This window comes from Motacilla alba, chromosome 23 (assembly GCF_015832195.1).
Source record: "Motacilla alba alba isolate MOTALB_02 chromosome 23, Motacilla_alba_V1.0_pri, whole genome shotgun sequence".
Taxonomy (NCBI): Eukaryota; Metazoa; Chordata; class Aves; order Passeriformes; family Motacillidae; genus Motacilla; species Motacilla alba.
Window position 1 is genome coordinate 5,867,324 of NC_052038.1, and position 24,388 is coordinate 5,891,711.

Sequence of the window (24,388 nt, forward strand, 5' to 3'; positions counted from 1 at the left end):
TAGTAAGCGGGCGGGGGCTAAAATTTGCATTCTGATTGGATGATAGGCAATCAATCACAAATAATCCCCTCTGATTGGGTTGCACGTCCGTCATTCACACTAGTAGGCGTGTCACACGACGGCACGAGGCGGGCTCAACTTTCTCGTACTGCGGTTGGTCGAAACTACTGTCTGTCTGGCTTTCCCCGCTGCCGATTGGCCGGACATGCTGTCACTCAGGTGGGATCAACCGTTTGATTGGTGATCGCCGGGGAGGCGGGGCGCTGCGCGGCGGCTGCGCGGGGGGACACGGCGGGGAGGGACGGACCAGGAATTATTTTTATTTCTTTGTTTCCCGGGGAAAAAAAAAAGGAAAAAAAAGGGAAAAAAAGAAAAACAAACCCAGAAAAAAAAGCCCCGCGCTCGGTAACCCCCGCGGGGGCGGATGGTGCTGCCGTGAGCGGGGCGGGCCGGGCCGGGCCGGGCCGGCGGGATGAAGCGGCGGAGCGCGGACTGCAGCAAACTGCGGCGGCCGCTCAAGCGGAACCGCATCACCGAGGGCATCTACGGCAGGTACCGAGCGGCCGCCGCGGCGCCGGGAGCGGGCGGTTCGCGGCCCCGGGCCCCCCCGGCCGCCCCCCGGCCCTGTCACCGTCATGGCGCCCCGGCGCCCCTCAGGCGCTGCCCCGCCCCGGGCCCTCCGCGCCCCCGGGGCTCCGCGGGGCCGGGGGTGCTGCTGGCCAAGGTGCTGCCGGTGCTGCCGGGAGGGAGCGGCCGGAGCCGGCCCCGGGGTGCGCGCCCAGCGCTGGGGCCTTCGCGCTGGGTCACCCCGGTGCCGGAGCTCCCAGCCTCGCCTGGGGAGGGTTTCCCGGCCGGGTCTCGCAGCTGGGCACAGCCGGTGCTCCCAGCCTCGGCTGTGTCTCCCTGGGCAGTGTTTCCCGGCCGGGTCTCGCAGCTGGGCACTGCCGGTGCTCCCAGCCTCGGCTGTGTCTCCCTGGGCAGTGTTTCCCGGCCGGGTCTCGCAGCTGGGCACTGCCGGAGCTGCCGGAGCTCCCAGCCTCGGCTGTGTCTCCCTGGGCAGTGTTTCCCGGCCGGGTCTCGCAGCTGGGCACTGCCGGAGCTGCCGGAGCTCCCAGCCTCGGCTGTGTCTCCCTGGGCACTGTTTCCCGGCCGGGTCTCGCAGCTGGGCACTGCTGGAGCTGCCGGAGCTGCCAGCCTCGGCTGTGTCTCCCTGGGCACTGTTTCCCGGCCGGGTCTCTCAGCTGGGCGCTGCCGGAGCTCCGAGCTGCCGCTGCCGCCTCAGCTGGGTCTGCCCCGGGAGGGTTTCCCGGCTGGGCATTCCCAGGCTCAGGCTCGCCCCCACGGCGGTGCTGCTGGCCCGGCTCCTCACCCGGGGTCTCGCAGAGTTGTTCTTGCCGTGGGGACACAGCCCGGTGTGCCGGGGACACAGCAGGTGCCCGTTTCACCCCCGAGCCGGGCAGCGAAGGGATACACCCGAGGGATGAGCCTCGTCCCGGGCAGCAGGGTGTGTTTCCCAGCTGCTCCCAGGGCTGGTTTGTGTCCCAGCCCGGCTGTGAGCCCGTGTGAGCGGTGTTCCAGAGCTCTGCTCTCCCCGGCGTGTCGGGCTCGGTGTGGCGTGCAGGAATTGTGCGTTTCTCAGTCAGCAGGAGTTTGGGTCAGGAGAGGCTCGGCAGCTTGTGAGAGCTGTAGTAAATGTGCCGCTGTCCCATTTCTGTTTCTAGTTCAGTGGGGTTGATGAATGCAGTGCCTGGAAACCTGAGCAAGCTCATACAATTCAGATGTTAACTTTGCACGAGGGAAGCAGCTGCTGGGGAGCTGTGACAGGAATAAAATTGTCCCAGTGTGCTGCTTATCCCACTTGTAGTGAATCTGTGAGAGTAGAGAGCTTCTTGCTTTAGACTTTCAGATTTTGGGAAAACCCTGCTGGGACGGTAAAGAAAAGCATCCCTTATGTAGAAATTACTATTCAAGGTGAAGAATAATTCAAATATGGAAGGAATTGCTCATTCCTGGATTTCAAAAGTCATTCCAAGTGCTTTGCCTTCGAGGTGGCTGGCGGGGAAGGTGGGGTGAGAGAAGGAGGGGAAATCAGGGAAAGCTCAGAGGAGCTCCAGGAGCTGAGTGTGCAGCTGGAAGAGCTGCTGGAGTCCCTGAGCAGCTGAGGCACCTCTGCCTTTGCTTCTCCTGGGATGCTTTGGTTCAGGAATGGGATTTTTAGCCTTTGTTTCACGTGGCATTTTGTTAAACAGAACCCATCAGTGTCCTCAGAGTGTTGTCACACGGAAAAGGAGAAACAGTGAGAAGGCTTTTCCCTTTGGGAATCTAAGCAGAGGGAGGTTCTTCTGCGTGGATCTGGCATCTTTCTCTTTTTTTTTTTAAATATTTTTTTCTCTATCCTCATAATCCAGTGGTCACATACAGGTTGACTTCTCACAGAACTACAGTTGTCTAAATTCTTGTAATTACTGCAGTTATTTATTCAGCTTATCTTAATTGTCCCCATCAGCTTACACAGACCCAGTAAATGCAGTTATCAGGAGGAAGCATCCTGCCTTTATGGGCACAGCAGCCAGGCTGAGCAAACAGCAGCATTGGGATCCTTAACGCTTTGTTTTGTTTGGTTTTTAAATTAAGCCTGATCTTAAATTAAGCATCCTGTCCAGCCTGGCGTGTGAGCGAGGCAGAGCTGTCACTGAGACACGTGGGGTGGGTGAGAGCTGGGAAATGAGGAGGTTTGGAGCAGGGAATGAAGGAATTGTCCTGCAGGGAAGCTCTGGGCTCATTGCATGTGTGAAACTGAAGCAGATTATAAGAAGTGCTAGAAAAACAGAAGAGAGTTAGAAGTGTAAAATCCTGGGCTGCACTGATTGTCTGTCACTCTCTGAAGGCTGATTCTTGCAGTGACTTATGCTCTTTAGAAGTATTGCAGGATCTGGGGAAAGAACTCTGTTATAATTTAAAATAACTGCTTTCAGCTGATCTCCAAACCCACCACACTCACAGCAGGAACTGGAGGGTCTCTTATTTCCACAGCTTATATCCCACATTTTGCCTTCTGTGTAAAACAATGGCAACAAAGTGATTTAGCATCCCCTACCTTTGGCAGTGTGCATGCATTAAACCCTTAATTGTTAATTAAAGTATTCATTGCAGCTTGTCATCAGTTCAGCAATTAAAGTTTATTTGTTCCTAACTCTCCCCAGTCCTCGTCTTTGATCTGGTTCAAATCTGGCTGAAATCCTTCAGCTGCATTGCTGATGTTGCTTGTTTTGGCTCTGCCCGGTCCCTCTTTCCTAGCTGGGGAAGTTTCAAGATGAATTCCACCCTTCCCTGCTTTAAGTTGTGCTGTCACGTCAGCTGATGGATGCTGTCTCATGGATCCCCTGACAATAGTCCTGAAATACTCCACGTTCCCTCAGAGGCAGGGTTTTTTTGCCTGGGGATGTAAATCACCCTTTATCCCGGGCGCCCCGTGGGCTGCCAGCCAAGGGGGTGCCTGCCAGGGGAGGCTGCCTCATCTCCAAGTGGCCCTGGTGGCACAGGACAGGATTCCTGGGTGCCACAACCCCATAAACACTCCTGCTTCCCTCTGCCACCCAAATCCTGGCAGGGCTGAATTCCAAGGGCTGCATTTTTTGACAGCCAAATAAACTGGAAGGAAAACATCAGCACTACCTCCAGGAACATGGCCTTTTTTAGGCTTTTCTTGAAAATCCATGATGATTCCTCCTGCTAATTCATTCTGGTGCTTATTTTTCCCAGCTTCCTATAGAGGGTGAAGCATTTTCTGGAGGTCTGGAGCAAAGCAGCAGAGGTGCCTTTTATGACTTGAACTCTGGTGCAGGCCTCCAGTGTCATTTATCCCACATTTAACGTGCTCCGCTGTGCCAGCCCCTCTGCCTCCCTCCCTGCAGCTCGAGGGGCTCCCGTGGCTGCATTTTGGGGTTTTGGGCTGTGCAGCTGTGTCCCCAGAGCTGGCAGTGCCTCCTGGGTGCTGCCCGGGCTGCCCCCCTGCAGGGGTTCCCTTTCCTCCTGCCCAGCTCAGGGGTGGATGGATGCCCTGTGTGCCCTGGCAGGACACAGAATCGGGGCTCAGGGAGCTTTCCTGGGGTTCCTTACATTCCTTTTCCTTTTCAGGCCTGTGGCTGGCGGGTGTTTCACGTGGTCAGTGCCAGCTGTGGTGTTTTCTGCCTTTCAGACTCCTTGGTTTCCCTTCTTCTGCCCGCCGATAACAATCTCAGCTCTCAGTTTGTGTGTTTATTGAGATAAAGCTTTAATATTTGCTAATCTCCACTCAGCACGCCCTGTGTTGTGGCTGCTGGGTAACCCTGAGGTGGGGGGGTGTTGATTTTTTGGTGATTTCACCCAAATGCTCAAATTCACCTTTTTGAAGCTCACCTGTGCCCTGGGCACCCTGCCAGCCTCGGGATGCCTCCAGCTCCATTGTCTTGGATGAGTCAGGCTGCCAAGTGGAACATGCCAGGATTGCCTTTCCAGCCTTTGGGCCTTGCTGATAATAGTGGGATGGAATTAAGGCTTAATCCACCCCCAGCTTGGGTTTGGGGTGCAGATTTGGGGCTTTTTCTAGGGATTTTTGGCTGTGTTTTTACCTTACAGCTGGCAGAGGATCTGCTTCTGCAGGGCAGTAAAAGGAGAACAAAGAACAAGAGAGGGAAAAAAAAAAAAAAGGGAGGGGGAAAAGGAAATGGCATCTGGCACTTGCAGGGGGAGGAAGAATAAGGAGGAAAATTATTTATTTGCAAATTCAAAAGGGGGAGCACAGGCACGGCAGGGTTATGGACAAATCTTTCTATTCAGCGTACATTAGCCATCAGTTGACCTTTCAGAGAAATTGCAGCTCTGTAATCCCTGCTCCTGCCTGCCCTGTGCCCTGCTCCTGGCATGGATGTGTCCATCCTTCCCTTCTCCTTTATCACCCTCCAGGATTAGATGCCATATGCTGTTCCATGGGGAAAGCCCTGTCCTTAAAGCTCTGCCAGGTCACCCAGGGCAGATTTTTGGACATGTGTCAGGAAATTGGATAACCCAGGCTGTAGATATTTATCTGCAAGACTCTTCCCTCTCTTGGGACCCACCTCAGAATTCCAGTTGGCCTCGTGGAATATATTTGGGTTTGTGCAATAAAAGGCTTTTCCGGGGGATTTGATTCCTGGGGATGTGTTCCAGCTGCGAGCCCACCCTGCTGGGCTGGGGGCTGGCCTGAACACAAACCTGGCTGTGCAGCACCCCAGGGGCAGCAGGATCTGAGCTTTGGGCTCCTTCCCTGCTGGGACCAACCCAAGGATTGAGCTTTGAGACTTCCCTGAGCTCCTGGAATTCCGAGTGGCTTTGGAGCCCTTCAGACAATGAGGAATAGGCTCTTTAGTGCTGTTGGCAAAACCTCCTTACAAGTGTTGCATTGTTCCAATTCCACTTCAGAAGGTGCTAAGTGTCAGCGGGGCCCTTGGATTGATATGAATTTAATATCAGAAATGACTTTAATGGCTGTGTTACAGAACTCTTGCTCAGAAATGCTTTCACTTGGAGTGGCCCTCGTGCTTGAGCAGCATTAGTGCTGCCAGCCCTCGTTTGCTGGGGAAAACGGGGTCTCCTCCCTTCCAGTGGCAGCCAAACAAACACTAGCCACGAGAGCAGCCCAGGAAAAGGCCCCACAGCACAGCTGAACACAGCGAGTGATTCCTGGCTGTGCTGCTTTCATGGAATTCCTCAGATCTGAGGAGCTGCACAGGTACAATTCCAGAGTCTGGCCCCAAATGTCACCTTTAGGGTCAAATATTCCCTGAATGCGGCTGCTTTTCCCAGATTCCTGCTGAGGATCTGAGCTGTAAATAAGCAGGGAAAGGCAGCCTGTGGAAGCAGAATCCACCAGGACAGTGTGGCCATTTAGGGGTTTTGGTTGGCTGGGTTTTAGTGTGGGATATTTTGTTGGGTTTGAGCATTTAAAAAAATAATTACATTGCAGTTTTACTCTTCTCTAACAGTAATTTGTGACTGGGGCTGGGTCCCTCAGAACTGAAAACAGCACTTCCTTAACTTTGCAAGTGTGTGCCATTAGTTTAGTTTCCATTCCACTGAAGTGCTCCCTGGAGCCTTTTGGGGTTTTTTTCCCAGCCTGTTCTGTTGATAAGGGCGCTCTCAGGCACCTGCCATTCACCCCTGCCTCCCAGGAAACCCAGTGTGCCCAGCCCTGGGATTGCAGCTGAACTTGGGTGAGAATTGCACAAGTTCAGTCCTTTCCAAACCTCTGCTGCTGCCCAGCTCTTTCCCTGGAAATTTGGGGTTTTGTCTCTTCCCCAAAGCTCCGAGCAAGTTCCTAAAAAAGCCCCGAGCAGGCAGGGCAGGAACTCGACCCTGCCTGGCACAGGGTGCCAGCCCTTGGCACCTCCCTCTGAGCATTCCAGGGCAAAGTTCTGCTGGTTGTGCTGGCAGGGTGGCAGAGGAGGGAAAACAAGTTACTAAAAGGACAATTTGCATTTGATTTAAATGAGAAAAAAATATTTTTATCCCTCTTTTTTTTTGTTGTTGTTGTAACCCAATAGAGCAGCAAGGTATTGGGGAGCTGGAGTGCCAGATCTGGGGGGTGGCTTTGGGGGAAAAAGGGGTTTTGCTGCTTTTTTTTGGGAGGATGGATCGGGCTGATGCCTCAAGTGTTATTTGGGTATGAGCTCACAGTGTTTTCAAGCTCTGTTGCCAAGAAGGATCATCAGTGGTTCAAAATGCAGGGCTCAGAACATGGGAATGTGGCTCAGAAATAATCAAAAATAGAAGTTAGGCTGGTCTCAGGCCTCACGTGCTTCCATTTTTCTGGGCTTTTGTTTGTTTGTTTTTAAGGGATCCATTTGCCTTCATAGAAATGTTTTCAACTCTGATAACTCAATATCAAAGCAGTCTTTAAACTGCTGTAGGCTTAAAACACATCTGAGTTTATTGGTGTTGCAGTCTGTGTTAAATGAGGGAACATCTGCACCCTGCTGAGGGGGGGAACACCGAAATTCCTGAGCACCAGGGACAGGAGAGGCCTGGAAAAGGAACATTCCAGCTGGGAGAAGTCACCTGTGGCAGGATTCAGCGTGTGAGAATGCAGAGGGCCACGGTGCTGATGAGCACTGAGCCTGCTGTTTGTTGAGAAAAATAAATGCAGTGTTAGCTTCATCAGACCAGGCCTGCTGTGATGGATAATAAAAAAAAAACAACCTGAACTTTATAAAATAAATTATTTTGGCTGACGTTTCCTTCTATGTATTACAGCTGTCCATAGTTTTAATTCTGAATATTTTAATTTAAAAAAAGTCAGTTTGCCTGTTGGAACTCCTGACCTGAAATTTCCTTTTTCTTCCCCCCAGCACCTTCCTGTACCTGAAGTTCCTGGTGGTGTGGGCCCTGGTGCTGCTGGCAGATTTTGTGCTGGAGTTCAGGTTTGAGTACCTGTGGCCCTTCTGGCTCTTCATCAGGAGCGTGTACGACTCCTTCCGCTACCAGGGCTTGGTGAGTGGGCTCAGGGTCACACCCTGCCCGGGGCTTCCATCCTCCACAGGGACACTGGCACTCCAGCCTCCCCCCAGCAGCGGGGCTTCTCTCTGATGGACCCTTTATCTGTGGCCAGTGGAAGGGAAATAAAGATTTATCCAAATTTCACCACGCAGAAATTCTCTTTAAATTCCTGAGCTGGGTTTGAGTTAATCAGAATTATGGATAACCTTACATATGTGTAAACAGGCAAGACTTTCTGGATTATTTTAAAGAAAACCCTCTTATGTAGACTTATTTTAAAATATTTTTAAAGTATTTATTTTATAAATATTTTAAAATATTTATATATGTGTGTATATATATACACAGACATGGTATCTGTATAGGGCTATATATGCCTGTATATATAGCTATATTTAAAAATAAATATATAGCCATATAAAATATTTTATTTATATAGATTTATATATTTTATAGAAATATTTTTAATTTTATATTCTTATATTTGTATACAATTATATACATTTTTCTATTTATAAAATTTTAATATTTATATATAAAATCTTCATATTTGTATATTTATGAACATATATAATTTTATATATCAAAATTAAACGTATTATTAGAAATACTGTTGTGTGATAAAATTACAGCTATTAGATATTTCATATAAAAATGTATTATATGTATTTTAATCTATATACAAAACAATATTTGGGTTGGAATAACCAAGCCCTCTTCTTTTTCCCCCTCCCTCCTTTCTTTCAGGCCTTCTCAGTGTTTTTTGTGTGTGTAGCATTCACGTCCAACATCATCTGTCTGCTCTTCATCCCAATCCAGTGGCTGTTCTTTGCTGCCAGCACCTATGTGTGGGTACAGTATGTGTGGCACACAGGTGGGCATTACTCTTGGTTTACCACTTCCTGACTCATTAATCATTTCTTTATTTCCAGCTCTTCTCTATTGGCGTCTTCCAGGGCTCTGTGTCTCACATCTTTTAGGAGCAGAACCCCTCTGCTGTTGCCTCGCTTCATGCAGTTTTTTTAGAGTTAAAATTCTGTTTTGGTTTTTTTGTTTTGCACTTAGGGTGCATCTCCAGTAAGCAGGAACTGAAGGGGAATAAACAGGAATTCCAGGACAGTTAAAAGAAAATGAAATTCCTGACTTTAAAACTCTTCCTGCAGTGATTCAACAATTACAGAGCACACAGGACAAGCTTGTGGCAGTGCTCTGTTCTTCCACGCTCAGCTGGTGTGCTGATAATTCAGTTAATAATGTTCAGATATCCAATATTCCAGTGGTCAGAGTTTAATTCTGTGTTAGCAAAGCTGGATCCAGTTTCTGAGCTGCTGCTGCCACTGGCTGCCCTGACAGTTTGAGGCTTCCCTGGAGGATTCTTGTCCCCCTCTGCTGCCCTTTTCTCCCTGAGTTTGTTCTCACAAGTCCCTGGGTTTGGATGAGGAAATGGAGCTGGAGGAGGTGGTTCAGTTCCTTCCCTCCATCAAATCATTTTAGGAATCAAATTTAATTTAAAATTTTTTTAGGGGTAACTTTTCACTGCCCAGATTCTTGGGGTTTGTGGAACGTTTTGTGTCGGCCCCGACCCCAGGGGTTTGCAGGGTGCTGTGATCATCCCTCCCTCAGCTCTGTGACAGCTCAGGCCCTGCTGATAGCAGCAGTGTGGGAGCTGATGGCAGATGCTGTCAGCCACTTGCTGCCCAGTTTCAAATACCTGCAGCATCTGGGTTATTTTTGGAGCTGTGTTCATATGTGGAAGCCTTATCTGAAGTTGGTCAGGGTTGATGCTTAGAAGGAAGAACCTGATGGGCCAGTTCTAGCTGTAGCTGTTGAGCTGATTTAATATTTTAATTTAATTTAATTCATGGCAACCTCAGGAATTACTCATTTTCATGCTCATCCAAAGTGATGGGAACTTGCTTTTTTTTTTTCCTTTTTTTGGTGAAAATCTTTAAGGTTTGTTTCCTCAGACTCCTGAAACATTTTAAAAATATCTCTCAACTCTTGTACTCTGTCCCTGAGTGCCTGTGTTTCCCTTCTCTCCACAGAAAGAGGTGTGTGCTTACCAACAGTATCACTGTGGATACTTTTTGTTTATATTGAAGCAGCCATTAGATTTAAAGATTTAAAAAACTTCCACGTGGACCTCTGTCGTCCATTTGCAGCACACTGGTGAGTGCTTCTGTCCTTTCCCTGTTAACCTTTATTTCACCAGGAAAATGAATAACCAGGCCTTTTTATTTGGGTTCAGGCCTTGGCTGTTCAGTTTTCCTCTCACACTTCTGCTGTGAAAAATTCCATGAGAAATGTGTGTAAACAAGGACCCAGTGCCACCTTCCTGTGCTGGGAGGAATTTGCAGTGTGGAAATTCCAAACATTTCCTGAAAGCTCCTGTGGAACAGCAAAAACCTCTTTATGAATCAGTTCCTGTGGGCATTGTTCATATACATATCAATACGTGTGTGTGGATTGTGTATATATTTAATTAATTGGCTCTCACGGCTGTAGTTTGATTAACAATATTGCTTTTTTTCCCCCTCCTTAGCATTGGCTACCCCGTTGTGACTTTGGGCTTTGGCTTTAAAAGTTACGTCAGCTACAAGATGCGCCTGAGGAAGCAGAAGGAGGTGCAGAAGGAGAACGAGTTCTACATGCAGCTCCTGCAGCAGGCTCTGCCCCCAGAGCAGCAGATGCTGCAAAGGCAAGAGAGGGAGGCAGAGGAAGGCAAGTTATCCCTCCACGTGTGCTCTGTTCTGTGCTGTTCCAGGGAAAACAGCCCCCAGTGCTGAGGAGGAGCTGCTGCAGCCTGGCTCCGTGTGGTGGGAGGGTGCTGAGCTCAGAGGGGCAGGGGTGGGATCCCTTTGGAGTGGTTTCTGTGACAGCAGCAGGGAGTGATGGCCCCTCTGCTCAGTTCCTCAGCAGCAGCTGCATCACTCGGGTCAGGCAGCATTGGGTCAAGCTCTAGTGCTTATTCCTAAATCCCTCTTTCCTGCCTGGAATGAGGCAAAAAGCCCTAAAATAGGTGATCTGGATTCTCTTTTCTAGAGAGCCTCCAATCCTGGTTGTTTCCTGCAGGAATGATGGATGTGTCCATAATGATTTTTTCTTTCTGTGGCGTGGTATTGATGGATTTAATGAACTAAGTTGGTTTTTTTTTCACTTTGGTGTTGCAGCAGCCAAAGGATTATCTGATATGGATTCCTCAATACTCCTGCAGCACAATGGAGGCATTCCAGCCAATAAAAAAATCTCTGCAACGTTGCCAGAGCTGGAATATCGAGAAAAAGGGAAAGAAAAGGACAAGGATGCAAAGAAACACAACCTTGGAATAAATAACAACATTTTGCAACCTGTAGACTCTAAAATACAAGAAATTGAATATATGGAAAACCATATCAATAGTAAAAGATTAAATAATGATCTTGTAGGAAGTACAGAAAACCTCTTAAAAGAGGACTCATGCACTGCCTCGTCCAAAAATTACAAAAATGTCAGTGGGGTTGTGAACTCCTCACCCCGCAGCCACAGTGCAACCAACGGGAGCATCCCCTCCTCATCCTCTAAAAATGAGAAAAAACAGAAATGTGCCAGCAAGAGCCCGAGCACACATAAGGACTTAATGGAAAACTGTATTCCTAATAACCAGCTAAGCAAACCAGATGCACTGGTAAGGTAAGTTGGGCCTGAGCCTCGTCTCGTCCTCCCTGGGTCCATCAGGGCTCAGGGCTTTCGTTTGCTTTTTATCAGGAAAGTGGCATTTGTGATCACCTAGAGAAGCCAGAGTTGTGCAGTGGTGGGGCAGGACCTCCAGGAGGTGCCTGGAGCTCTGTTCCTGGGTTTTGTGCAGCCTGGAGCAGGTTGCTTCGTTTCTGGCTCAGGATCTGCTGCTCCCCTGCCTCGCAGCTCTGTGGTGAGGCACCAGAAATGCTCTGGTGGAAGGCAGGAGGAAAACCTGAGGAAATCAGCTCATCTGTCCCTGGCAGCTCTGCTGTGGAGCAGCCTTGCCTCTCCAGGGAGTTCGCTGGGGTTTCTTGCTGCCTGCACAGGTGGTTTGGTTTCGTTTTTCCTTTGAAGCGTTTGGTTTTGCTTTCATCTCTGATTCCAAGCGTGGTGACAGAGAGGCAGTGCTGCCGTGGAGCTGAGCTCAGCTCTGCTCACAGCCCAGCCCGGGGATCTGGCAGCGTGGAAGAGTCCCAGTTCACACCTGCTCCTGGGAGTTCAGGGGGAGAGGGAGCTGGAGCTGCAGAGGCTCACCCTGGCACGGAGGGTGCTGCCAGGAGAAGCTCCAGGGAGGAAAGGGGTGTGACTGTGCATGGAGGCATGTCTGGAACAAAAACTCTCCCACTTCTGCCCTTCTCCAGCATTGTCCACCTGGCCCGTGTCTCTTACTGCACCAAATCAATGGTGGCCAGCTTCACTGGCAGATCAGGCTTGTTTTCCCTGCAGGTACCTTTGAGAATTGGGCTTTTATCTCTGCAGATTTGTGCTGTGGGAACACGATTGCTTCAATGGAAATATTATTTTCCTTTCTGATAATTACTCTACCCTGATTGACGTGCCCCTGCCAATTAAACACCTGGACTAATTGATACCTAAAGTCTGTGGAGAAGCTGTGTGAGGTTCAGGAAGAGCCCGTCAGCGTGATCTGTGACAGGATGGATGGGCTGCACGTGGCTCCAGCCCCTGGGCAGGCCTGGCTGGCTGTCCCCAACCTCAGCTGGGAGCTCTGCACTCCTTATGAGCTTTGTCTGCTCCCTCTCTGAGGGACAGAAGGCTCAGCTCAGTTTGCTGCAGTTCCAAACACTCCTAAGCCTTGAGCAGAGGGAAGGGAAGGGAAGGGATGAGCTGCCTGCCAGCCTGAGGATTGTGCTGGGACAGGGGTGAGAGTTAAACCTGGGGCGTTCAGCAGTTTCCTGTTGAAATCCTTGTGTGGGAGCTCAGAGCAGGTGCTCACCAATTGCCCAAGGTGAGTTTTGGGTCACAGAAACGAGTCTAACAAAGCAGCTCCTGTCCTGAGGGAATTGCAGCTCCTGGAATCACTGGGGAAGGACACAGAACACAGCTGTACTCTGAAAGGGCCTTACTCTGCCCTGAGAGGGAATTGAACCTCTTCAGATAAATGTTTTTTGGGATGTGTGGCTGTGGAGCTGTGCCACAAATCCCTGGAGCTGTTTCTTGTCCCTGCTGTCCCTGTGCAGCCCAGGAGCACCAAACCCCGGGCTCCTGCTCCCAGCTGCTGCCAGGAATCATTCAGGGAATCTTGGTTCTGCTCAGCCTGGCTGTGAACTCCCACACCAGTGGGAGCATAAACTCACCTGACAAATTGGATGGGATGGATGCACTTAAATTTAAAAATTCATGGGGCTTTTTTGTTTTAGCCTTGTCAATTATCCTGTCCCTGGAGTTCCAGGCATTTGTTCATCATTTTTTCCACTTCCAGGAGTGTTACTCATTCCTGTTTTTAAACTTTCAGTCTGCATTGCTGCTGGAGCCTGGAAAGGGCTGAGTGAAGTCCTGCATTTGTTCAGACTCTGCTCAGCTTCCAAATAAAGCTGCTTTTTCTAGCTGGGTGTCCAGCAGGGTGGCAGACCCGAGCTGCTTTCCTTTTGTGTCCACAGATGATGGCCCTGGGCTGAGTAACCAGGAGCAAATGTGAAATATTCCTTCTGCTGCTGGGGCTTGGGTTCAGCAGGGCTGGAGACTGCCAAGATCAGGAGGTTTTGGAGACCAGGATTTTTACAGGGTTGTGAACTTTGAAATGTTTGTTGTGATCTATCTGGAAGGGTCCTGCTAGTTAAGGTTTATGCATATATTTTATACATGTTCTTATTTGAAGCTAAGCTTTGCTTTTTGCTGTGTCTGGTGCAGTGTCAGGGCCTGGGTTTTGTGGAGAGGAACTTCCTGATGCCCATCCCTGGGGATTGTTCCCTTCTGGCTGGAGCTGAGGGGTCCCAGGGGCTCAGGAACCTCTGGGGTTTTCTGAGATGTCTCCTGGGGGTGCTGGAATCTGCTGGAGCTTGTCAAGCCCTCCATCACTGGATCTGGGATCTGAGTGCTTCTTTCCCAGCTCTCTGGCCACGGGGATCCATTTGGGATCAGCCTCGTGTCCCTTTGCACTCTGCTGTTTGTCAGGAGGTGCTGAGCAAATTCATCTCTTCCACATTTCCCTGTCGTTTCTGAGGTGAAGCAGATTTACAGCCTCGATATATGGAACCAGTCCAAGCTGTAATTGCTGCAGAATTATTATTTTTCTGTTGTTTATTGCACGTTACACTGCAAAACCCATGACCTGCCTCTGCCTTTCAGCACCCTTAAAAATCCCTGCGCTGGAAGCACACGAAGGCCTGGCAGAGCAGCTTGGCAGAAGTGTCTGGATCCACAGAGGTCCTGCCTTTGGCACACGAGGTGATGAACAAGCTGTCTCATGTACTAATTATTCCCACAGATAACGAGGACATCTTCTGGCAGTTGGACTGGGAAAATTCTTGGTGAAGCAAAAGCTGCTCTGCCACAGCTTATTTGGCTTTCCTGAAATGGTGTTACCTGCAGAGACAGACTGGGAGGTTTTCCTGCCAATTTGTGGCCGTTTGGTGCTAATATTGTGCAATTTGGTGACATCAGTGATGGGCAGAGAGGGGCTGCTGCCTCCTGCTCTCCCCCCTGCCTGGGGTGGCATTCAAGCAGCAGAAGGCTTCCTGTGGCAGCTGCAGGGGGGTGCTGGCCAAGGTTTCCTGCCCCAGGAAGGCAAGCACAGAACAGAAAATCAGGATTGGGAATGGAAAGGAGGAGTGTGGGAGCCAATCCCTCCTGCAGCCCCTTCCCAAGGCAGCAGAGAGCTCAGGAACAGAACATTTCCAGCCTGGGGATTGGCAGCTGCTGGGAGCAGCAGGGGGAGGAGGCTCCTGGCTTTTTGGGATTCCTGGATTTTTGGGAAGGGACAGCCTGTCAGCCCCAGTCCCACAGTGACCCCAGAGAGCAGCTTCACTGCAGGGGCTGCTTGTGCCAGGCAGAGCTGGGGCTTTTGGAGAGCATCTCAGGGCCCTGTGGGTACTTTAAAATGATAATTTTGATCTGAGCTGTGTTTCATTCGAGTGCAATTGCCAGGTGATTATGGGATGGAGTACACTGAGCACCCAGACATCCGTGCTGGGGAGCATTAAAGCTGAATTGAGATGTCTGTAGGTTCAGCCATCAGTCTCCCCCGAGGCATTTGGGAAAACGCTCCCTCTCCGAGGTGATCCCTGATGAATTCTCCTCACCAGGAGTGGCAGGAGGTGGTGGGGAAATCTGCAGGGCAATGACAAACTGAAGGAGTTGACCTGGCTTGTATGAACAGCACAACGTAATCTGCAACTGAAGCCTCATTTGAAAGCAGTTCTGTGTCACAGTGAGGAAGAACATCTTCCACAACTCAGGCTGCCTTTGCTCCCCCTCCTCTGAAAACAATTTTCTCCAATAAGCCAGGAAATAAGAAACTTAAGCAGCAAATGAAATGAGAGTAAGAATAACAATAATGTGAAAGCTGCTGGTTTAGGGTCATTTATCACTGTAGCAGCAGTGCAGGCTGTTCAGAGGGGACGAGGCCAGCCCTGCCCTGCTCCCTGCCCTGCTCCCTGCTTGCAGCAAGGAGTTTTTATGCCTTTGTGTTGGTTTTCCTTGATACACTTTTATTTTGGATTGTTGTTAATGTCCTCGTGGCAGAGGTGAGCTCTGGGACAGTGCAGGCAGCCCCTGTGGGTCTGAGGGGTAGCTCCCTTCTTGTTTTCTCCTTCTTAATGAACTTGTGTCTGCCTAATTGGGGCAGCTCTGGGACAGGCAGCACGCAGGAAGCCTTTGCACGATGATGGAGTGTGATCTTCCTCTGCTTTTAGGGAGACAGGAGCCTGCATTTGCTCTGTGATTGGCAGCAAACAGATTTTCTGTGCTCTGGTGTTTCGAGCTGCAGCAAAACCTTCGATGTAATGAAAAGGGGTAATTAAAACCTGCTGAAATCTTACTGGAAAGCCTCATTCCAAACAAGCCCACTGATAAAGCAGTTTCCAGTGGTTCTGTGTGGCATTAATATAGAGGAATTTTCTGTGTTATTTTTTTTTCTGGCCCCTTTGGGGTGATGTCTCGTGGATGTTCCACCCTCCCTGAGCCCTGACCCCACAAATGCCACACCCGCAGCAGGGAGGGCTGTGCCTGTGGCCTCCTCTCTGCTGCAGGGCTGGCTCCTGTCTGCTCATCCTGCAGCTTTCTTCCAGCCCTCTCAGGTGCAGCAATGCCACCAGCCAGATGGCTGCACACCCCTGAGCCAAAACTACAAATTCAAAACTACAGATTCAGCCTGGCCTGTGCCAGCCCCTCGGAGCCGGTCAGCCTTTATCTGCTCAGGGCTTCTTTTCCTGGAATACTCAATACCCAAAGTAAACCTGGGGTGTCTGAGTTGGGCACAGTCCGAGCTACAGGTAAAAGCTGTTTACAGCTCTTATCTTCAGTCCTCACTTCATTGTAGCCATGGATATTGAAGTTATTTCTGGGTGGGTGTAAAGGGGGACTCGGGTGCATTCCTCTGTTGGAACAGCATTTCCCCCCTGTTTGTGAAATCCTGGATTAAAGCCAGCAGCTGCTGGCACACCCCAGGCTGGTAGCGGTTCCCACAGCTTCTTTCTCTCTTTAATTAACACATTTGCTCTCTCTAAAGCAATGGGCTGCTGCTTTTTTGGCAGATGAGATGAAACTCTGATTTCTGTGCCCAACAGCTGCCCTGTCCGTCGCTGAACGCTGCACAGGGGGGCAGCCCTCACCTACAGCCAGCTGCTGCTGTTCCCCTGTGGGGCTGAGGTGGGAATATTTGGTCAGGTTTGCAAATTCTTTCCCTCAGCAGAGCACCAGTGATCTGTGCCCTTCCCTTTGAGGTGGGTATTTGCTTTGTGCTGTTACTATTTGCCTGTAAGTTGATTTTTTTTTTTTCTGTCTGAGGGTGCTTTTGAGCATTTCTGGAGCCCTGAAGGAGTTAATCTTGCCAGGAGGGCACTTCCATGGGCCTGGAGAGGCAGCTGGGGCAGGAGGGGCTGAGACTGGAGTGGGCTGAGCTGTCCCAGCCCTGCCCTGCTCCTCTGGGGCTGCTCTGGCTCACTCCCCCTCTGCCCTCTCGGGGTGTTTTTGCTGTTCCAGACCCACTTCTCTGTATTCCCACAGCCTCGGGGATTCCACGCTTCCCCTCTGCAGGCAGTGGCACAGGACGTTCTCCCTGCTCATCTCTCAGTGCCTTTTAGGCTGAGATCTCCCTGCCCTGAAGCCCAAAATGTTTCATTAAGGAATCAGAAGGCTCCAGCCATTCATCTGCACTGCTGAGTGTCACTAAGGGCAGCTCTTTTTGGCTTTTGTGACTGCTCCCCTCATCTTAACATCCCGCTGCCACCAGTTCAGAATGGAAGCCTAGGAAATAAAAGCACCTTCATCTTCTTTATGGACACTTAAAAACTCTGCAGTCGATAGCTGGCAGAGCACAGGAGGGCTGTGGGAGAATGGCTGGGGTGTATTGCTTTCAGGAGTGAGGAACAGAGTTTAAATGGTTGATTATTCACCTGCGATGTGTTTTTATTCTAAGAATCAATAACCTTATTTGTGGGGGAAAATGAAAGTGAGCCGAGTGCCTCTCCTCCGAAACGTGTGTTTTATTTAACAATATTTTAATTAACAAGATTACATGAATCTTCAAGAACTTTCCAAAGCCACAATTTCGAGTGTAGAGCAGATGGTCTCTGTTCAAGAGCAATTAAAACTAAATTTACTGACTCCTGAGCTGGGGATGACTTAACACATCCTCTTGCTCGGCACGCACATCATGTGCTGCAAGCAAACACCAGCGTGGTGAGGTGACAATTCCCAGCTCAGCTCTGGCCAGCAAATCAACTCAGCGTTTGTGGACAGGAGGAAAGCTCTTGCTGTAGCTCTGTCCTGCTTTGGAGCTCCTCAGCTGGAGGGGAAACTGAGTCCCCAGGATTTGTTTAGCACTTGCCAGGCGTGGCAGTGAATTCCCGGGGGAGGCTCTGAGGTGTGTGTGCAGTTACATAAAAGCTGCTGCTGCTGCTGATGATGATGATGATTATTATTATTATTATTATTATTTAGCAGGGACACAGTCAGAGCTCTGAGAGTTCCTGGTAAAAATACCCTACAAATGCAATTCCTTTTTTTGTTCTCTTCTTTTTCTGGTGAAGTGCTTAGGTGGGACCTTTTGGCTTCTGTCCAGTTGGGTATCCTTATGTTTGAGGTGAAGTCCTCAAGGTCCTGTGAGGTGTCTTTTTACAGGAGAGAAACCTGTGGGCTTTTTTTCCTTTTTAAGGAGGCAAAGGATCATTTGTTCACTCGTGTGGCATTCCCATTCTCTGAAGAAATTCCTTCGCCCGGGTTTTTTCTCTCGGGAAGCTGAAAGGCCTCAGAGAGGCCTCAGAGGAAAGGAAAACAATTCTTATCTCATTTGCTTCCCCTGTGTTTTGCTCCCGTGAATGTGTTTGGAGGTTGCTCCCCACAGGTGATGGTTTCATTGGATCTGCTGTGAGTTTTCACTCTTTGGCCAATTGGGGCCAAGCTGTGTTGAGAGGAAAGAGTCACGAGTTCTCATTATTAGCTTTTAGCATTCTGGAAGTATCCTTTCTGTGTTCTGTGGTACAGTTTGGGATTCTTTAATGTAATATAGTATAATGAATTGATAAACGAGCCTTCTGAGAGCACGGGTCAGTCTCATCCCTCCTGCCTTCGTCAGGGCTCCTTGTTTCCACCAACAGAGAGCGCATCGCTACAGAGGCGCCGCTGTCCTTTGTGCCCCCAGGTTGGAGCAGGACATCAAGAAGCTGAAGGCTGACCTGCAGGCCAGCAGGCAGGTGGAGCAGGAGCTGCGCAGCCAGGTGAGCTCGCTGAGCTCCGCCGAGCGCGGCGCGCGCGCCGAGACGGGCCAGCTGCGCCAGGAGAACGAGCTGCTGCAGAACAAGTACGTGGGCACGGGCACGGAGGGCAGGGCCACCCTGGGGTGCAAGTGGAAACCTCCCTCCCCGCTGAATTGCTGTCTTTTGGAGTTCTCAGGCTGAGGTGTGGGAGTAGGAATAGCAGTTGGTTATTGGGAATAAAAGTGACGCAGTGACACAGAGCAGCGCTGGCACAGTGTGGGTGACACCCCAGGGTGGTGGCAGCAGGGCCATTCCGTGGTGGCTCGGCCCTCCTGCAGGGCCAGCTGTGCTTCTGCTGGAGCAGGGATCCTGCACAAGGGGGGAGTTTTCCTCTGAAGGTCCAGGGGCGCTGGAGATGGGCCTGGAATTCCTCTGGGAATGCAGTGGGGAGAAAGCTGCTCCTCTGGGAATGCAGGGCAGGAGAAAGCTGCTCCCCTGGGAATGCAGTGGGAAAGGGCTGCTGTGCTATCCCAGAATCTCAGATTGTATCCAGGTAGGAATGTTTGCAGTCTCAGATTGTATCCAGGTAGGAATGGTTGCAATCTCAGATCGTATCCAGGTAGGAATGTTTGCAATCTCAGATCGTATCCAGGTAGGAATGTTTGGGGGGGCAAATCCAGGCAGATTTTAAACCCATTCCTGTCCCCCTGCAGATTGCACAACGCTGTACAGATGAAACAAAAAGACAAACAAATGATCAGCCAGCTGGAGAAGAAGCTAAAGGCAGAGCAGGAGGCACGAACCTTCGTAGAAAAACAATTAATGGAAGAAAAGAAGAGGAAGAAGTTGGAAGAAGCAACTGCAGCACGAGCTGTGGCCTTTGCTGCTGCTACCAGGTGCTCTGCCCTTGGGAGCCTTTGGGGTGGGAAGGAGGAGCCTGTGTTTGAGCTTTTATTTTAAAAAATCTTTTATTTAAAAGAAAACAAACAGCTTTATTTGCACTGAAAGGCTCATTGGTGTTAAAACAAGGCAGGAGTGGGAGATGGCTTCCCTGCAGCTGAGCCTCCGTGACATTGAGGCTGTACAGGATGGGCGTGCTCTGAATGCCCTGCTCTGCTGAGGGTGCTCTCAGAGCTGCTGTGTCCTGCTCAAAGGAGCTTCTCCCTTCACGTGGGAATACAGGATTTGTGCAGTGACACTGGCTGTAATTCTGGAATTTTCCTGCTGGGGCAGTGGTCCCAGTGGGGTTCTGTGGTCCAGCTCAAGCTGGGGGCACTTCAACCTGCAGGGCTCCCAATGCCTGTAAGGAATTATTCCTGCTTTTGTGCTCTCCCAGAGAGGAATGACTCTCTCATCAGTTGGAGCACTGATATTTCATCAATATTCCAAACCTCCAGTCCCTGAGGTGTAGCTCTGCATTGTGAGGGGGTCGCTTTGCCGAGCAAACCGAAGTTAGCTGCTTCTTCTCCAGCCTCATTTTTAGTTTTAATTTTTGACGTTGCAAGCAGCTGAGGAGGGGCAGGCTGGCTGTTCCCTCTGGGGCTGCTGTTCTCTCCCTGCTGAGCCGTGCTGTGTCCCTGCAGGGGGGAGTGCACCGAGACCCTGCGGAGCCGCATCCGCGAGCTGGAGACCGAGTGCAAGAAGCTCAGCCTGGACATCAAACTGAAAGAGGATCAGATCAGAGAGCTGGAAATCAAAGTGCAGGTAATGCCACGGCTCCAGGGGCTCAGGCCAGCAGCCAGGGACAGCTCCCAGCCCTGCCAGCTCCCTGCATCTGCTCCACAGCAATGCCCAGGGCGTGCAGCTCCTGCCCCGGGCTGGCCAGGGTGAGGCCAGGAGCAGGAGGCTCCTTCCAGACCCTTCCATGGTTCCAGCAGGCTCCATCCACACCATTCCATGGTTCCAGGAGGAGCCAGAGGCTCTATCCAAACCATTCCATGGTTAAATGAGGATTTTTCCCCCCAAACCCACTGGTCTGGGTAGGCTGAGGGTAGAATCCCCTCAAGAGCGTTTTTCTCCTCGTGCAAGGAGCCTGTGGCCACTGTCATTGTAATAAATCACAAATTTGACTAAAGCTTGCTGATTCAGGGCAGTCTGGAGCACTGGCTCCAGTTTTTGTGCGTGTTAAAGTGCCTGAATATTGGAAATACTTTGTGGCAGATGTGCAGCAAACAGGGATGGGTTTGTTACAGCTCAGGAGCTCAAATGTGTGCCCTTATTGCTGTCCATAAGATGTGCTCAGACTGACAATCTGCATGAAAATGGATTTTTAATGCCTCTTCAAAACCCACCTGGTGCTGCTCTGGACTTGTTTCCCAATCACAGGTGCAGCCTCCTTGTCCCTGGATTTTCCAAACCCTTGACAACAAGTGTGGCTTATCCCTGGAGCGTTTGAGCGTGGCTTTCAGATCGTTAAACCCAGCTCTAATTAAGCTTTTTTTTATTTTATTTTATGAGCATCTTCAAACTGTTAGAGAAGCTTTTTGTTGCAGGCACTAATACTTTCCCCTTTGCACTCTTGTCCCTCCACGTGAAGGTGCAGAATGTTTTTGTGGGGGTTTTTGCTTGCCAGGAGAATTGCTCCCTGGTTCTTTTCTCTTCCCTTCATTCCTGGCATTGCAGCAGCGAGGTTTAAAGCGAGACACAAATAATCCTTTTAATCAGCCATTTGGATTGGGGTTTAGGGAAGCTTTTCCCATTTTTCCATGGTGCTGTGCAGCAGGGATGGCATCCTCATCCCTGGAAGTGTCCAGAAGCACAGATGTGGCACCTGGGGATGTATTTTAGTGTATTTTAGTGTATTTATGTATTCCAGTTGGGTTTGATGCTCTCTGAGGCCTTTTCCCACATGAGCACTTGGGAGATTCCAGCTTTTTCCTGAGGGAAGGGTTCCCACACCCCCAGCTTCTCTTGCAAAGGGATTTTGGGGTTTTTGGGTGGAGGCCCAGAGCAAATGTGCCCTCATCACAGCACTAACCACCTGCAGGGTGGCCACGTGTGATCACTGCAGGCAACCTTAATTAACCAGTATTTTAATTAATGCCAGGCCCAGTCTGGGGAAGGGGGGAGACTCCTGGGTCTGTCTGCTGTGTGAAGTCCCTGAGTGGCTTTTTTTTGCCCCCCAGAGTGGGATTTTTGCCCCCAGGCTGACATTTTTACCCCCTAGGATGCCATTTTTGCCCCCAGGGTGGGATTTTTTGCCCCCCGGGATAACATTTTTGCCCCCAGGATAACATTTTACCCCCAGGCTGCCGTGCTGACCCCAGTTTCCCTGCAGGAGCTGAGGAAGTACAAGGAGAACGAGAAGGACACCGAGGTGCTGATGTCGGCGCTCTCGGCCATGCAGGACAAGACCCAGCACCTGGAGAACAGCCTGAGTGCAGAGACCAGGATCAAGCTGGACCTCTTCTCTGCTCTGGGAGACGCAAAAAGGCAGCTGGAGATTGCCCAAGGTACCTGGGGGCTTCCACTGCACGCTCACCGGGGGAAATCCTGCAGTTTCCCAGAGGGAATTTGGCCTTTCCAGCTTTGGGAAGGTGGAGCTGGAGCCATCTGAGCTCACCTTCCCAGCCCATCGTGATAATGAACATTAAAATAGGTGTTTCGGTTAATTCATGATTCTTTTCTGCATTTTAGAAACCATTACAAGGAGCTGGAGCTCTTTTAAAGCTCTGAAAGAGCTCTCTCTTTAAAGGAGATCAATTAATTAAATTAGGCCTGTCATTAAGCTGCTCTCCTGTCATCCTAACAATAACATTTAATACTCCTCAAGTAAATAAAACCTAAATTTGAGGAGAATCCAAGCTGTTTTAACCCTCAGCAGGTGAGGGGAGTGTGGGCACTGCTGGAGGTGCCACCAGAGGGAGCAGAAAACCAAGATAAAGCCAGCCCGGGCTTTGTGCAGCTGAGCAAACCGGGGAGCAGCACTCAGTAACTGCAATTAACAGCGGTTTAATTGCCCTGCAGAAGGTGGTTTGATTGCAGGAATGTTTAATTAGAGGGAGAAATAGTTCTGTTTTGTTTCAGCAGAGGGTTTTTTCATCACCTGGCTGCAGGAATTGCTGGGGTGGGGGTGTGAAAGCTCAGAGGGGAACGATGGGAGCGGGACAGTTTGGAAAATTAACAGCTTTTGTGAGAAAGGGAATGGAAAAGGCAGAAAAAGGAGATGAAATGGAATCAACCTTTGGGGGTGGTGCAGCTGCGAATCCAAACAATGCAGAATTACAGTGGGGGCACTGAAATGTGTCCTGTGGGAGCGGGGGGGAACCAAAGCCAGCTCTGAGCCCAGCAGAGCAGCCGGGGGGTGGCAGGGCTGCTCTGAGTGCTGTGCTTTGCCGTTCGCAGGGCAGATCCTGCAGAAGGATCAGGAGATCAAGGAGCTCAAACAGAAGATCGCAGAGGTGATGGCAGTGATGCCCAGCATCACCTACACCGCAGCCACCAGCACTCTGAGCCCCGTGTCCCCACATTACTCTTCCAAATTCGTGGAGCCCAGCCCCTCTGGACTCGACCCCAACGCCTCTGTGTACCAGCCCCTGAAGAAATGAGGGCATGCCAAGGTTCTCTGTGCCCCCAGGGGTCTCTTTGCAGTCAAGATGAAATTGTTTCGTGTGGGACTGTGTTTGTTGTCATTTCCAGCAGGAGAAAGGAGCGTTGACTAGAACTGCCCATCGGTTTTTCTTGTAAATTTTTAGAAAACCTCACAGAACTTCGCGATTTATTTTCCTCGGCCAACGCATTAAAAACGATTCTTGGTTTTCAAGTAGCCAATTTTGCCTTTTTATGTACTCTTGCATGGTTTCCTCTTGAAAAAAAAAAGAAAACAAAACAAAAAACCACAGGGCTTTGCTTGGTTTTGAACCCTTTCTCCTCAGTTTTTTTTATTTAATGATCAAATTGGATTTGCAGGTTCACGCAGTGAGGAAAAGCCTTCAGGTTTCCCAGTGAAAGGGTTAAAGGACCCAACAAAGCTTTGATTTCCAGATGTGTGAAACACAAACACGCGGCGTCGCAGAAGATAATTTGATTTCCCCCCCTCAAAGGACCAAACAAATTCCAGGGGCGTTGTTTAAGGGAAGGAATAAAGGCTAGCTGATGATGTGATGGTGCTTGTCGTGTGAAATATTTCTGTCCCCGTTGGTGGTTTGGAGTCCCGGAGAATCCATGGCTGGACATGCCTGTTCACAGTGCCTTGGCAAAAGACGTTTCAAGAGGAAACTTGATGGTTTAAAGTGGGTTTTTTTGCCCCCTTTCAGTGTCATCCAGCTTCTGTAGCCGAGCTGATTGCAGAGCTGACTGCAGAGCTGCGTGCCCGCGGGGCTGCTCCGGAGCCAGGCTCCCTGCCCTGCCCTGCAGCCTCCAGCCTTGCTGCTGTGCCCCCAGGCTCCCTGCCCTGCCCTGCCCTGCAGCCTCCAGCCTTGCTGCTGTGCCCCCAGGCTGTGCCCCCAGGCTCCCTGCCCTGCCCTGCAGCCCCCTGCCCTCGCTGCTGTGCCCCCAGGCTCCCTGCCCTGCCCTGCAGCCCCTGCCCTTGCTGCTGTGCCCCCAGGCTCCCTGCCCTGCCCTGCAGCCTCCAGCCTTGCTGCTGTGCCCCCAGGCTCCCTGCCCTGCCCTGCAGCCCCTGGCCTTGCTGCTGTGCCCCCAGGCTCCCTGCCCTGCCCTGCCCTGCCCTGCCCTGCAGCCCCTGCCCTCGCTGCTGTGCCCCCAGGCTCCCTGCCCTGCTCTGCAGCCCCTGCCCTCGCTGCTGTGCCCCCAGGCTGCAGCTGGAGCTGGGCAAGGTCCTGGGCACGGGGCCCTGCAAAGCTGCCCAAGAAAAGCTGCACTTCTGGGGGTTTTATTTATTTTATTTATTCACCTCCCATTGACACTCGGTCTGCCCTCCTGCCTGAATGGATCCCAGCCCTGCTGCCGAGGGGCTTGGGGGTTTATTGAGGAGTTCAAGGAAACCCTCAAATATCACAAATTAAAAATGTGAGTTTGGGGTTTTATTGAGGAGTTTAAGGAAACCC

The 24,388-nt window shown here is 50.6% G+C and overlaps 1 protein-coding gene across 3 annotated transcripts; it reads left to right on the forward strand.

Annotated features, from left to right (window-relative positions):
- The first annotated feature begins 285 nt into the window (after window positions 1-285).
- Window positions 286-23,486, forward strand: MACO1 (macoilin 1). 3 transcript variants are annotated; one of them, XM_038160656.1, is made up of 11 exons: window positions 286-552; window positions 7,365-7,506; window positions 8,260-8,386; window positions 9,558-9,681; window positions 10,055-10,233; window positions 10,683-11,181; window positions 18,263-18,487; window positions 19,097-19,279; window positions 19,967-20,087; window positions 21,661-21,835; window positions 22,728-23,486. In XM_038160656.1, exons 1-11 carry the CDS (start codon window positions 473-475, stop codon window positions 22,928-22,930), a joined length of 2,058 nt encoding a protein of 685 aa, XP_038016584.1. In that variant the 5' UTR covers window positions 286-472; the 3' UTR covers window positions 22,931-23,486. The 3 variants fall into 3 exon arrangements, with proteins under 3 accessions (XP_038016584.1, XP_038016586.1, XP_038016585.1); XM_038160657.1 differs by having other exon boundaries at window positions 288-552; window positions 18,329-18,487; XM_038160658.1 differs by lacking the exon at window positions 18,263-18,487.
- Window positions 23,487-24,388: the final 902 nt, after the last annotated feature.